The sequence below is a fragment of the Mus musculus genome, chromosome 18 (assembly GCF_000001635.26).
Source record: "Mus musculus strain C57BL/6J chromosome 18, GRCm38.p6 C57BL/6J".
Taxonomy (NCBI): Eukaryota; Metazoa; Chordata; class Mammalia; order Rodentia; family Muridae; genus Mus; species Mus musculus.
Window position 1 is genome coordinate 77,320,931 of NC_000084.6, and position 14,460 is coordinate 77,335,390.

Below are 14,460 nucleotides of genomic sequence, written 5' to 3' on the forward strand. Positions count from 1 at the left end.
AGCTCAGCACGCTCTCAAGTATGTGTTGACTCTACCCTATTGGAGGCCATGACTGAGGCTATGTTTGGGGTTACAATAAATTGATTTATGTCCAGTGAGGGCATCAATAACACAGGAAGCAGATGTGGACTGTTTAACATGTGTTTTGCTGCCCACTGTTGATGATTTTAGTTTAGTCTCTGTGTGTCTGTCTGTGGCCTTGATAGACACAAATCTTATTTTCACCAGTAGACTCCAATGTCCCCAGTGAACGTCAGTATTGTCTTACAAGCGGTCAAAGATGATAGGTGTGTAGGGGACTCACAGTCATCTCAGTAGCTCAGAGCCAAAATGGTAGGGGATGTGTTAAATGGAAGCGGAAGCTCTCCTTATCTAGGACTTAGGTAGGACCTAGAGTTCAGTGACGGTCATTTGGAGCCAACCTTGAGTGACCTTTTTTTTTTTTTTTTGCCCTGTTATTGACAGTAATGATAGTAACAGTCATGCTGATAATTCATTATTTCATGGACATCTGTGGGAAAGATGGGTGGTTTGGCAGCTATCTACACACCTATAGTTTGTTTTTGTTTTTGTTTTTTTTGTGGGTTTTTTTTTTTTTTTTGGATCCTAATGAGGCAACATTTTCTCTGTCCTTGTTCCCAGGAAACAAATACGAGATCAAGGTGTACACTGGTGACGTGATTGGTGCAGGGACAGATGCTGATGTCTTTATCAACATCTTTGGAGAGTATGGAGACACAGGTAGTAGGTCATTTCCTCACAAGCCACACCCAGTACAGCTCCCTAGAGCTGCTGCCTCTTATAAACCAGCGGAGGAAGGCAGCTTGAGGCCTTCCCTTTAGGCCGTTCCATTGAACATCTCTCTTCTCTTCTCGTGCTGTGATTTGCCATGGTTTGTTCCAACATTAGGGTATCTACCTTATGTGGTCAAATGGATATATGTGTGACAGGTCTTCAAAACTCTCTCCCTCTCTCTGTCCTCCCACTCTTCCCCTCTCTCTGTGTATATGGTGTGGTTTTCAGAATAAGATATTCCTGGGTTTGGATTGATTAAAATCGCATCCTAAACTATGAATAAACCCAAATTTCACATCCCCAGGAAATCATTCTCAATTTCTTTATTGCCATAAGCTCTGTGCTTATGTGGTCTGCGGTGGAATGTAGAATAATTCATTGTAGTGACGTGGGATGCACCAGAGTGGGATTAAGGAGTAGGAGGATCCTTGGCCTCACAGGTGAAGCAGAAGCTGCACACAGACACACCTGCAGGCGCTGGGAGGAAGTTCAGGTCTCAGACGGAGACAGGTGGTCTTCTCTTACTTCTACCAATTTATTGGGATAACACAGTAGCCAGAAAAGCTACAGAGATGTGTGAATTTGGGGACGAATACATCAAAGATTCAACATGGATTACTGAGCTTATAAGGAATGGAAAAGGACTCTTCAGGTACTGGACATGAAGGAGAAACTTGAAACCAACACCAAAGTATTAGCTATGAATTGACCCTGTGGCTCTTATGGGGGCGCGGGGAGGCTTTCATGCTCATTAGTCTAGACTCATTGAGAGTGAGAAAATGAGTCGCAGGTCCTGAATGAGGCAAGTGATTGAAATTAGAACCACGCTTGAAGCCAGGAGCCCCAGAGTCTCAGAGACAGCCTCAGCGAAAAGCAGACCAATGGCCTGTGTGGGTACAGTCACTGGATCTCTGCAAGAGAACTATTCTGAGAGATAATAGCCGGAAGTGTTTTTAGAACCCAGCAGATCTAAATTGTCCTCTTAAAGTAGCTAAAAGACTCATGGTCTAGATTCTATGAAGGAATCTATAGAACCCCGTTAAACCAAAAGTTAAAACCAAGACAAATGAAAATGTATGCTATTCAGGGACTTGAGGTCTGATTGTTGTACTGGACTTGTGATTTCAGAACCCCTTTCTCCTCACACAGAATACTTGGTTCAAGCTGGATATAATAGCATATGCCTTTAACCCTAGTACTCAGAAGGTAGAGGTAGGCTGATGTGAGTCCTAGGCCAACTTTGTCTATACAGGGAGCTCCTGGTCAGTCAGGGCTGTTTAATGAGACCCTATCTCAAAACATACAAACAACAACAAAACCAAAATAGAATGTCTAGTTCATAGCAAGTGAATTTCCACGAGCATTCTGCAAAGGCCTCTATAAGACTGCATACGTTCCCCACAAATGAAGCTTTAGAGTGAGTTTATTTTCCAAAACTATGAAACATTTAAGGACACAACCCACCATAATGAAGCCGTAATCCACACAGCAATCGGAATGAAGTCCCCCAGGGCTTTCAGCTAATGGGGTGGTGTTGGGATAACCTATAAATTAAAAAAATTAAACTATTAGCAACATGTCGGAAGGAATTGAGGAAAGTACAGAACCATGAAAAAACAGCAAATTAGGAAAAACAACCAAACTAAACCCCAGGAAGCAAAAACATGACTGCTAAAGGTGCATCCCTTGGAGGTGGGATACCCAATGCTAATAAAATGTTTAAGAGAAGATTAGTGACCTGCAGGTCTGTGAGCAAACCCCTCAGATGGAGAGACAGGTTTGGAAAGGAGATGTGAGAGCGGGTAAGGGAGGGAGATCTGGGAGAGGTTGATCCAAAGACAGAGAATGTCAGACACAGGCAAGAGGAACTATTCTGAGAGATAATAGCCCTGAAGTGGTTTTAGGATCCAGCAGATCTGAATTGTCAGTTTAAAGTAGCTAAAAGACTCATGGACTAGACTCCATGAAGGAATCTATATAACTCCCTTAAACCAAAAGCAAGGAGAAAGATCCGAGAGGAAGCAAAGCCGGCAGGTCGATTTCCGTAAAAATTCCACCCTCTCAGATGGATAACTCCCATCACCAACAACAGAGGTTGTAAATTCATGTGATCACACCTTTAATATTCTCTGCAAGGAAGTATGTTAGCCATACATTCCATGATGGATAAGCTGTCATTTCAAGTGATGGGGAAAATTAACAAATTTTTTATTCTGCCAAAGAGAATTGGACAGATATACGTCCTACACTCATGCTTAAACAGCCTTTAGCATGGACTGTTTGATATAGTGGCTTATACCTATGGACAAAAGGCTTAAATGTGAAAAAATTATCAGAATTTTTGAAAGATATTTTCAGGTAGTGTAAATTAACTTTAATCTAGAGATGAAATTTACCTAAAGCACACATAAACATTCATACAAATACTCACATACCTATAGATCCCATACCTATAGATCCCATACCTATAGATCCCCTACCTATAGATCCCAGCACTTAGGAGACTGGAACAGCAGAAACAGGAGTTTGAGGTTAGCCTGGGCTACATATTGAGTTCAAGACTAGCCTACCTCACATATGAAGGAAGACTCTATCCCTCATTCACACACACAGAAGTAAACGGAACATTGATAGCCACGTAACAAACCTAAGCAAGCACCAACCACAAAACATAGCAGTGACCAACACAGAGGAAAGAGGAGATAGTTACCCAAGATATTTACGATTGATCTATGAGAAGAAAATTGATAAAGCATTATGAAAATTTTGTACATTACCCATCTCCCCACCTTCAGATTGTTTAAGACTATGAACTTTAGACTTCAGTAAGCTAAGTGTGAATGCTAAAATTATAAAAGTAAACACTCAAAGTAAAAGTGTGTGATCCATAAGTGAACAGAAGGAATTCAAGGCCCAAAGGCTCAGTCAATCCAATGGGAGGCAATGGGAAAACATGGCTGATGGCAAAAGTACAGACATTGGCGATCCCAGGGGCAGGAAAACCTGCCAGCGAGGACTCAGTAGTCCTTGCCAAACATATTTAGAATCCCCGAACTTTGAAGGAGGGGCAGGAGAACTGGAGTTTGAGGCCAACCTGAGCTCTTAACGTGATTCTCTTTCATAAAGATATTCTCATAGTATATAAAAAATAAATAAAAATCCAGCTTAAGGACATAAAAGGAGAGTTTTGGAAATGAATCAAGTAGCATGAGGAATTCTGGGAAAATCTCACCAACAGGAAAGAAGCTGGGGTAAGACTATCCATAACCATCAAATGAAGATGTACACGATCTATCATGTATCCATATCCATCAATGTCAGGATTTGGCAAACTATTTTGTTAGAAGTAAAGACAGGCATACATGCTGCTGATATCACTACCACCACCACCATCATCACCACCATTACCACCATTACCATCATCACCACCACCATCATCACCACCACCTCCACCACCATCATTACCACCATTACCATCATCACTTCCACCACCACTATCCTCTGAAATAGAATAGGTTTCAGGATGCTAAGAGTGCTGACAGCAGCTGTGGACACCTCTGACATCTGCCCCATTTTAGATCATCTAGGAATTATGCAGCCAAGCAAGATGGCAGACGTTGGAGAGGGTTATTAGCTTCAGGGCTTGGAATCTTCAAGTTTCATCATTGGAGAAGCATTTCTGTTTGCGTTAGGCTGGAGTTGGAGTCTCACAGGAGCTGACCTGGAAGAGTCTTGGCTGCCAATCCTGATTCTCTGTGCCCGCATTCATACCCGGGGAAGCACGGGCTTCTCACTTGGCATGATGAGAAGCTGGTGTCAACACCCTGTGAATGCCACCCTATGCCATAACCTGGCCCTTTATCTCATCATCCTATAAGGTTTGATCATCTCAAAGGGCTTACAGAAGCCAGTTTCCAACACTAAAACAACAAGAACAGCCATTAAAAATCACCCAGGACTTCAGACCCACAAATTGTTTATGTAAAAAAATCTAACAAACATTTAAGAAATAGTTGGTGTCCATTCTCTGTAAATTATTTCAAAGAAAATAAAAAGAGGCAATGCTTCTAGTTCTTTCATGAATTTGTTGAAAATATCACACAGGTAAAAATTAAGACAGAAATACGTAGGTTATACTCATTTATGAAGGAAAACCCCCAAATGTTTAGTGTAAAAACATACCATTTACATTAGACATTAGTTCTTCAGAATGACTCTAAAGAAAGAGACTTTGGGAAATACAGGTTTTATAAAGGCACCAGAATATACAAATAAGAAAAGAAGTGCGCATGGATGAGAAAAGACTCAAACTTACTAAGATGCCACGTTTCCTGGTTCTTTTTTATAGCCAAGTTCCTAAACTCCAGCAACCAAAGCTTAGGTTTCTATTAAAATGTAGACCCATAAAGAGCTAATTATTGCCAAAATAATCCTGAAAAAATGAAAACAGTACGAACTGGTCTGGTGAGATGACTCAGTGGGTAAAACACTCACTGCCGAATAGGACAGCCGAGTTCTATCCCTGGGATCCACATGGAAAAGAGACAAACCAACCTGACTTCTGAAAGTTGTCTTCTGACCCCGACATGTGTACCACAGTGAGGATGCTTCTCACACTTGCAAAATTAATAGACATAATTTATAAAAATAGAAAATAGCGGGAAAGACAAGACTAGTGGGAGACATTTGCCCTATCAGAAATTAAGATAGTGGAGATATTTAAAAAAATTTTTTAAACTAGGTTTATTCAATTTATTGAGTATCTGTGTAAGAAACACATGTGCCGTGGTATAGGTGTGGAGGTGGGTGCACAGCTTTTGTGGATTGGCTCTTGCTTTCCATTGTGTGGGTCCCAGGAATTGAACCCATGTTGTATGGCTCAGTAGCAGATGAGTGGAGCCATTCACCAACCCAGTCACAGATCTTTAAAAACTAGAACAGTGTGGTGCGAGAAGAAAGGCAAATAACAGTGTTCAATGGGACAGAATAAAGAATCTAGAAATACCTGTAAAGACGCCATTGTAAATGATAGACCAAAGATAAGATGTTCAATTACCGATGTTCGAACAATTGCTTGACATTCTGAGAAAAGATGAAACTAGATTCTTATCTTTGACAATGCACAAAAAATAACTTCCCAATGGGCAAAAGGCTTAAATGTGAAAAAATTATCAGAATTTTTGAAAGAAATTTTCAGGTAGTGTAAATTAACTTTAATCTAGAGATGAAATTTACCCAAAGCACACATAAACATTCATACAAATACTCACATGCACACATGTATGCATACATGTGTGCATATATGTGTGTGTGTGTGTATCCCATATGTGCATGCACAGACCCCAAAGAAAATAAACAATAGAATAGTCTAAAAAAACAAAACAAAACTTAAAGATGGAAGAAGGCTTGTCCTGTTCTAGGGGAAACAGAGAAGGCATAGATGGGGAGGGGGAGGGGGAGGGGGAGGGGAGTGACTGGAGAGGAGGGAGGGAAAACTGGGGTTGGACTATGACATATGAAAGGATAAAGTAATAAAGAATGGAGCAAATGAATTAGAATAAAAATGGCTGATGCTTGCTGCCTAAATGACACAGAATATATGTATACAGGTCATATGGTCAATCTCCCCCCCCCCCCAAAGAAAAGCAAGGAAATAAGACTAAAATCACAACAAGATGCGGCAACCCTAACCAGAATAAAAATTTAAAATATAGATGTTAATAGTGATTCCGGGTAGTGGGAATTCCCATGTATTGCTGGTGGAAATTTACACCCACGTATGCATTCAGGAGGGCAGTGTTGCCTCACAAACTAAAGCTGACCACACACCAGGTTAGTGACCATCCATGCACACGTGTGTGTAGCACAGTTTTTACCAGTGTGCAGAAGAAGGGCATAAAATTGTCCATTTCAGTGATATTTGCGGTAGTACTGCCAGAGACACAAGAGAAGAAGGCAGCGTGGCACTTTTTGTCACTCGGCTCTGGTAGGGCAGTTAAAGAGTGGACTGTCACTAACATCCACAGGGCGCTGTCAACAAACTGCTGGTGACTCAGAGGATTTTCCTCAAAGGCCCATGAAGATGACAGCAGAGGAACGGTAGCAACCCCTGCTGCCATACCCCTGTCATGGCGCCTGCTGTGCTCTGGGGCTCCCGGGCCCAGCCCTTGGGAACGCAGCAGATCTCACTCACAGACACCCCGCAACAGTTGAGGTTGTGAGGAGCACACTATGCCATCATTTATGTAGAAGTCAAAAACAGCCACAAGTGGCCTGTCTCTCCTACAGGTGCATTTACAGTGCTGAGGATTCTGGGATGGCACTCACCGAGGTCAGGGTGTGAGTAGGAGTGGGGAGATAAACTAGGAAGCCCAAAATATTTACTGGGTTTGTTTCCTGAGATAACTCAGGGCTCAAGAGCACTTGCTGCTCTTTCAGGGCACCCAGGTTCTGTTCCCAGCACCCAAACAGTTACTCCATGACTCCAGTCCCATGGGCTTTAGCACCCTCTTTGTCTCCCTTGGGCACCAGCCACACACAAAGTGAACTTATGCGCATGCAGGCCAAACACTCAGGCACATAAGATAAAACCAATCAAATCTTCTGTAAAAATGTGGAAGGTTGGAAGCAATCTAGACAAAAATATCAGCAACTGCTACACCCCTCACATCTGGGTGCTGGGTATCTGAATTCTGGTAATTATTTTCTGTGTTTCTGGATGTCGAAATGTAAATCTAGAAAAGAGGAACCATGGGAGGAGTTGAGGGAAAAGTTGGCTCTTTGATGGGATAGGAAGAATAATCTGTGACCCATGGTCACAGGGCTGTGGCCGTGGAGAAAGGCAAGACAGAGAGACTGGTTAGAGTGGAACTCTAAGCTCTGTGTTCATTGCCCACACGACTCTGGATGAATGATTTAATTTCTAAGTCTCAGTTTCTTCATTTGCAGGACCAAGTTAATAGAGCACTCCTGTTGGATAGCAAGAAGTAAGAGAGAAAGATCCACGGCAGATACAGTGTCCCCTGCTAGTTACAGGCATTGTGTGCAGGACAGGGCTGAGCGAGGGGGCCAGGATCCCAGCTGCAGTCCCTGTACCAAACGCTCTGCTCACTGCTCTCATTCAGGACAAGCAACGGGCAAAAGCAAGACAGGGTCTTGAGTCTTGGGATAGGAGTACAATGTGGTTCACAGGGCCAAAGGCTGCTGGATAAGGCTGAAATGAGAAACCCAGTTATGAGACTCAGGAACCAGCCACACAGGAGGCAAGCTGAGCTTTCTGCAAGGCTGGAGGATGCAAGGAGCTGTTAGATCCCAGCAGGGAGCTGCCCTTGACTTTGTAAGAGCTCTTTCAGTGGGTGGACCATTAAGGCTTCGGGTTCTTCTTTCTTCTCTCTCTCTCTCTCTCTCTCTCTCTCTCTCTCTTTTTTGTAACTTTCTTGCTTCTGTGCATTCAGGCGAGCGTAGGCTGGAAAACGAAAAGGACAACTTTGAAAAGGGAGCTGAAGACAAGTTCACACTGGACGCTCCGGATTTGGGGCAGCTGATGAAGATCAATGTGGGCCACAACAACAAGGGGGGGTCCGCAGGCTGGTTCCTGTCCAAGGTAGGCTCAGCTGCTTCTCTGCTGCCTCTGAGGCATGGGAGGGAATGGGTGGCTCTTCAGAGGCATGAAACTAAGCTGAACTTCCCACCCTAGATTTGCCTGTCTCTACTCTGTTGCCTGAGTCCACCGGCCCTCCATGCTGAACTCCATGCTGACCAGGTTGCCCCCAAGACTGTCCTTGTTAAAACTTCTAGAATACTACTTCTCTTATCTGAGCAAACCAGGGCCTAACTATGCCCCATGAATTCCCTGACCCTCCTAATCTCTCTCTCTCTCTCTCTCTCTCTCTCTCTCTCTCTCTCTCTCTCTCTCTCTCTCTCTCTCTCTCTCCCTCTCTCTCTCTCTCTCTCTCCCTCTCTCTCTCTCTCTCTCTCTCTCTCTCTCTCTCTCTCTCTCTCTCTCTCTCTCTCTGTGTGTGTGTGTGTGAGTGTGTTTTCCCTCATCTGTGCAGAACAGAACCCTACCCAATCAGGCCATGTACAAGTGATGGAAGTTAGTCCAGTACTATGTGGGGAGGGTATTTAGTAACAGCTAACACTCCATAGTGATGCGAGGCCACCCGTATGTTTACCCAAGCATCCTGAGCCTACGTGGGAGGAAGTGAAGACTGTGTATGTACCCCAGGGTCATTTGATGTATGTGTGGCCCATTTTAGGAGAGATAAACGTGAAATTTCCTGTCTGGCAGCGTTTCTGCTTCATTTTAGGGGGTGTCTTATCCTTTTTTTTGACCTTCACATTGGGAAGTCTTGCTTTGTAATGTGGCATGTCTCTGCAGCCACAGAATATAGTTGGCTTCAACACAGACAGGTCCCTTCTCAGGACTCAGTCTCACCAAAAGGACTTGCCTCTCAGAAGATCTTTTCTTGTGGGATTGCTGCTAGATAGAGAATATTCCTTCCAGATCATTCATGGCTCTTGCTTCTCAACACACACACACACACACACACACACACACCACAAAAGAAAGAACACCCTACGGCATATGTTTCCAATGTCCATTAAAGTATGTCTGTCTTTCCTGTTTTATAGCTGAGTCCAAAAAGCACATTGGGAAGGTACTCTCAGATCTTCAGTGTGTTCTAGAAACCTCCACCAACCCAGCTTATAGTTGTTTCGGTGGGAAGACTTCATCTATGGCCACTTAGAGTTGCCTCCCTAGCAGCTGCTGATGTTTTCTTACATGACCACCACATCCCAGGATTCCCTGCTCTGGTTTCAGTGCTCAGTTCCCCTTTGCACGGACTTCTTCTCATCAATAAGGTCAGAAGTCCAACCTTCAGCAAAAAGATGCAATCATCTCACACGCCAGCTCTCTGATCCAGCCCCGCCCCCTTTTACCCTAGCTCACTGAATGTCTGGATACTCAATTCTCCAAAGTGACTCCAGGCAGCAGAGGCTTAGTGGCTGAGATTCAAGTACAGGAGGTTGCTGATCATCCCCGAATGGCTTTCTGAGGGTTTCCTAGTAGCAGCTGTGTTCAAGACAAGCTCTCCTTGAGGTGGGAGGAGCTCAAGTGCCTTCTTGGAGCACACTCCCCGACTGGACGGGGCAGTAGATCACCAGGCGTGCCTTCAATGACAATAAGCACATTTGTTCCTGTTTTCTCCTCAGATCATCATTGAAGATATTGGAAACAAAAGGAAATACGACTTCCCCCTTAACCGCTGGCTGGCGCTGGATGAAGATGATGGCAAAATCCAGAGAGACATCTTAGTGGGCGGAGCTGAGACCACAGGTAGGCCGGGGAGAGGCGAGGCCCCCGCTGGACCATCCTTTCTTCTCGAGAGTCCATACCTGTGTCCGTGGCTTACAGCTGTGATCAGACAGGAGGCAGCTGGGTTTGAAGACAGCATCCTTGCTGCCCTAGAAAATGCTCTAGTTCTCTGGGTTGCAAGGTTGCTGATGCTTGAGCAGATAGGGCAATGGCCTGGCATTCCTAGCTATGGGTAGAAGCAATTAAAGGAGAAAGCCAGAAGGGGAATTTGTGACCCTCTTACGTTTTATTTCATCTTCACAGCCACCTATAACATAGCTAATGTCTTGTTCCCAACTCACAGATGGGAAAACAGAGGCACGTAGAGGTTCAGAAAGATGTCCAGGGTCACATAGCTTGTCAAAGGCAGACTTGGTCTGGATTTTGATCCACCTCCTGAAGTCCTCTTTCCACTGTAAACTCCACAGAAAACCTCTACCCCTCGGCTTGTCTGAGGTGGTCTGTGGGGTTCTAGAAGACTCACGTGGCTGTACACATCTGAGAACTTGCTCCTCTGCTGAAGTCCATCTTCCCCTGTCCCCCGACTGGAGATACAGCCAGAGTTTCAGTATAAGGTTCAGATTGGATCACAAATTGGCTCCAGTTTCCTCATCAGGACACGACACTTTTCACACCATTTCCCAGGTCCCCCCCCCCCCCCCACACACACACGGCTGCATCTGCCCAGGACTCACCCTTCCTGACACCCATGCCCTCTGCTCCTCTGGGCATCCTCATCTCCCTGCCTGTTCCCTCTCTCCTCCCTGCTCTGTCTGCTGTTTTCCCTGTTCTTAAATCCTGGGACAGGATAAAAGGATGCCGACAAGCCCTTAATAGAGTTTCTGGTTCCAATGTTGTCACTCTTTCTTTGTTCTTTTTGTCCTGTTTAGGAGTTTACTTAGCACTTGGTGGTTCATCTGCAGAATCCCACGGGTCCACACTGCCACCTGACTGATCAAAACCCAAGATGGCTGACCCTCCTTGTTTTGTTCCTTCCCTCTTCCTCAGCCCAGGGGGTGGGGAAGATGTTAGCGCCCCTTCTCAAAAGTTATATTTTTCAGCATAAAGAACCAAAATAAGCCAGATAGGCCATAGATAAATCTCCATCAATGGATTTGGCTATTATAATTAGATTAGACATAACAGAATTTATCTGGCAGCTATTAATAATGTACACACAGTAATTAACATTAATAATAAGTACTATTTTTGGCCAGCTCAATTTCCTTCTTGTCTTTGTTTCCTGTAATGAGTGCTGACAGTCTCCTGAGATAATAGAGGGAGTTCACCCCCCAGCCTCACATATACTAACACAATATTGATAGACAAGTGAGGTTGTGAGGGAGACTGGTCTGAGTGTGTAAAATGGGGGAGGGGCGGCATGGGCATGTGTGGGAGAGCGGTGTTGTAGCAAAGATGGAGACAGAGGGATGTTCCAGCGAAACCACTTTGAACCTTCTCTGCCCTTCTTTTCACTCCAGCCATAACCTACATTGTCACTGTCTTCACGGGGGATATCCGTGGAGCTGGGACCAAATCTAAAATCTATTTGGTCATGTATGGAGCCAGAGGGAACAAGAACAGTGGGAAAATCTTCCTGGAGGGTGGCGTGTTTGACAGAGGCCGCACAGATATCTTCCACATCGACCTGGCCGTCCTCCTTAGCCCTCTGAGCCGGGTCTCCATCGGGCATGGCAACATAGGCGTCAACCGCGGCTGGTACTGTGAGAAGGTAAGGGACCAGCCTGTGAACGGTCTCTGGGTCAGTAGGTTCTTCATTAACCCTGAAGGACAAACTCCACCCTGTACCTTAGTGCTGGCTGCTCTCAGTTGGTCGCCTCAACTACATCTGGAATTAAATAAGGCACAAACTGCTGGGCACATCTGTGAAGGACTTTTAATTAACGGGATCGTTGAGGTAGGAAGACCCACCCTAAATCTGGACCACACCTTTCGGTGGCAGTCTATGTGAAGGGCAAGGAAGAAAGACACTCTTTGGTCTCTTCTCTTCTCTTCTCTTCTCTTCTCTTCTCTTCTCTTCTCTTCTCTTCTCTTCTCTTCTCTTCTCTTCTCTTCTCTTCTCTTCTCTTCTCTTCTCTCTTCTCTCTCCTCTCCTCTCTTCTCCTCTCTCCTCTCTCCTCTCTCCTCTCTTCTCCTCTCTCCTCTCTCCTCTCTCCCCTCTCCTCTCTCCTCTCTCCCCTCTCCTCCCCTCTCCTCCCCTCTCCTCCCCTCTCCTCCCCTCTCCTCCCCTCTCCTCCCCTCTCCTCCCCTCTCCCCTCTCCCCTCTCCTCCCCTCTCCTCTCTCTCTCTCTCTCTCTCTCTCTCTCTCTCTCTCTCTCTCTCTGGCAAATCTATTCCTTTACTGGCATTAGAGTCTACTTCTCTGGGATCCCAGTGTATACTGAAGAGCAGCTGAGACTAGCCTTGTGAACTGAGAAACTATTGGACTTTTGGACTTTCTGCTGATAGACAGCCATTGTTGGGCTGGCTGGACTACAGCCTGTAAGCTATTCAAGTAAATCTCTCTCTCTCTCTCTCTCTCTCTCTCTCTCTCTCTCTCTCTCTCTCTCTCTCACACACACACACACACACACACGCACACACAGGCATGTGAACACACATATATACATATATAAAACAAACCAGCTCTAGAGTTTATGGTAATCCCTTGCACAAGATCACATCATCCTCTTTGGCCTTGTTTTAGGGACTTATGGGAGTGGAGACTGTCTCCAAAAACAGCATCGGTTACAGTATGTGCTTATCTGCCAGTTAGAGATGACATGACTCCTGGTGCTATTTCCTTTTGTCTTATAAATCAACAAAGACATTTAAACATTTGCATGAGGCCGGTAGATCGCCTTGAGGCCAGCCTGGCCTGACTGTGAACTCCAGTCCAGTCTGGGTTACACACGGAAGGAGGAGAGAGAGAAAGTAAAGTGTGATAAGTTAATCAGCCTTTCCATACGTTTACTGCTGTTTGTATTTGAAACAAGCCTATTTATCTTAAAGCTATGAAAATACAGGGCCAGGGGCTGGAGAGATGGCTCAGTAGTTAGGAGCACTGGCTGCTAACTCTGCTCCAAAAGAGCCTGAGTTTGGCTCCCAGCACCCATGTGCTATGTCAGAATTGTCTGTAACTCCAATTACAGGGGATCTGGCACCCTCTTTTGATCTTCAGAGTCCTCACAAACATGCATGAAGACCACCACTCATACACAAAATAAACAAACAAGCAAACAAACAAACAAACAAACAAACAAATAGTTTAAGGCTATGAAACTATGTTTCTATATCCCTTCTAAAGTTGATAAAGTTTTGGCTTTCCTATCCACATCTTAAATACACTAGAAATTATTTTTGTGAGTAGATTTTTTCCATATATACATCAAAAATATTTTAGCAATATTTATTAAAGTATCTAAAAACTACAGTAAAGTTACAGGACTAGAGAGATGGCTGAGTAGTTAAGAACACTCATTGTGCAATGGGCCTGGGTTTAGTGTCTGGTACCCACATAGTGCTTGCAACTGGCTGTATCTCCAGTTCCAGGCACTATGATACCCTCATCTGGCATATATATAAACACATTTAGGCAAAACACTAACATGTAAATAGGTAAATATTAAAAATCACTCAAAATTCTTTTTATTTCCCATTAATTTATTTATTCACTTTACATCCTGATCACAGCCTCTATCTCTCCTCTCCTCTCAGTCCTACCCTCACAAAACCCCCATCCCCCACTCCCCCTTTTTGCTCTCCTAAGAGAAGGGGAAATCCCCCCATCAGTACCAACCCAACCTTGCCTACCAAGTTACAGCAGAACTAAGTGCATCCCCTCCCACTGAGGCAAAGAAGCCCAGCTCAGGGAAGGGGAATCCAATGGCAGGCAACAGAGTCAGACAGCCTCTGCTTCAATTGTTAGGGGACCCACTTAAAGACCAAGCTGCCCATGTACTACAAATGTGTAAAAGGCCTAAGTCCAACCCTTGAATGTTCTTTGGTTGGTGGCTCAGTCTCTGTGATCTCCCATAGACCCAAGTTAGTTGACCCATTTAGATCTTCTTGTGTTATTCTTGACCCCTCTAGGTCCCTTAATCCTATCTCCTCCCACTCTTCCACAAGACTCCCTGAGTTCCTCCTAGTATTTGGCTGTGGAACTCTGCATCTGTTTCCATCAGCTTCTAGATGAAGCCTCTCAGGAGACAGTGATGCTAGGTTCCTTTTTGCAAGCATAGAGTTATCATTAATAATGTTAGGGGTTGGCTCTCTCCCATGGGATTGGTCTCAAATTGGGGGGAAGT

General features: G+C 44.6%; 1 protein-coding gene across 2 annotated transcripts in view; it reads left to right on the plus strand.

Moving 5' to 3' along the window:
• The window catches only part of Loxhd1 (lipoxygenase homology domains 1), a 161,275-nt gene that overhangs the window by 39,273 nt on the left and 107,542 nt on the right, over positions 1-14,460 (plus strand). For both annotated transcript variants that reach the window (NM_172834.3, XM_006526434.1), the window contains exons 5-8: positions 643-741; positions 8,250-8,398; positions 10,012-10,135; positions 11,635-11,885. In NM_172834.3, the coding sequence (NP_766422.2) occupies positions 643-741; positions 8,250-8,398; positions 10,012-10,135; positions 11,635-11,885 (623 nt within the window). The remainder of the gene's footprint in view (positions 1-642; positions 742-8,249; positions 8,399-10,011; positions 10,136-11,634; positions 11,886-14,460) is intronic.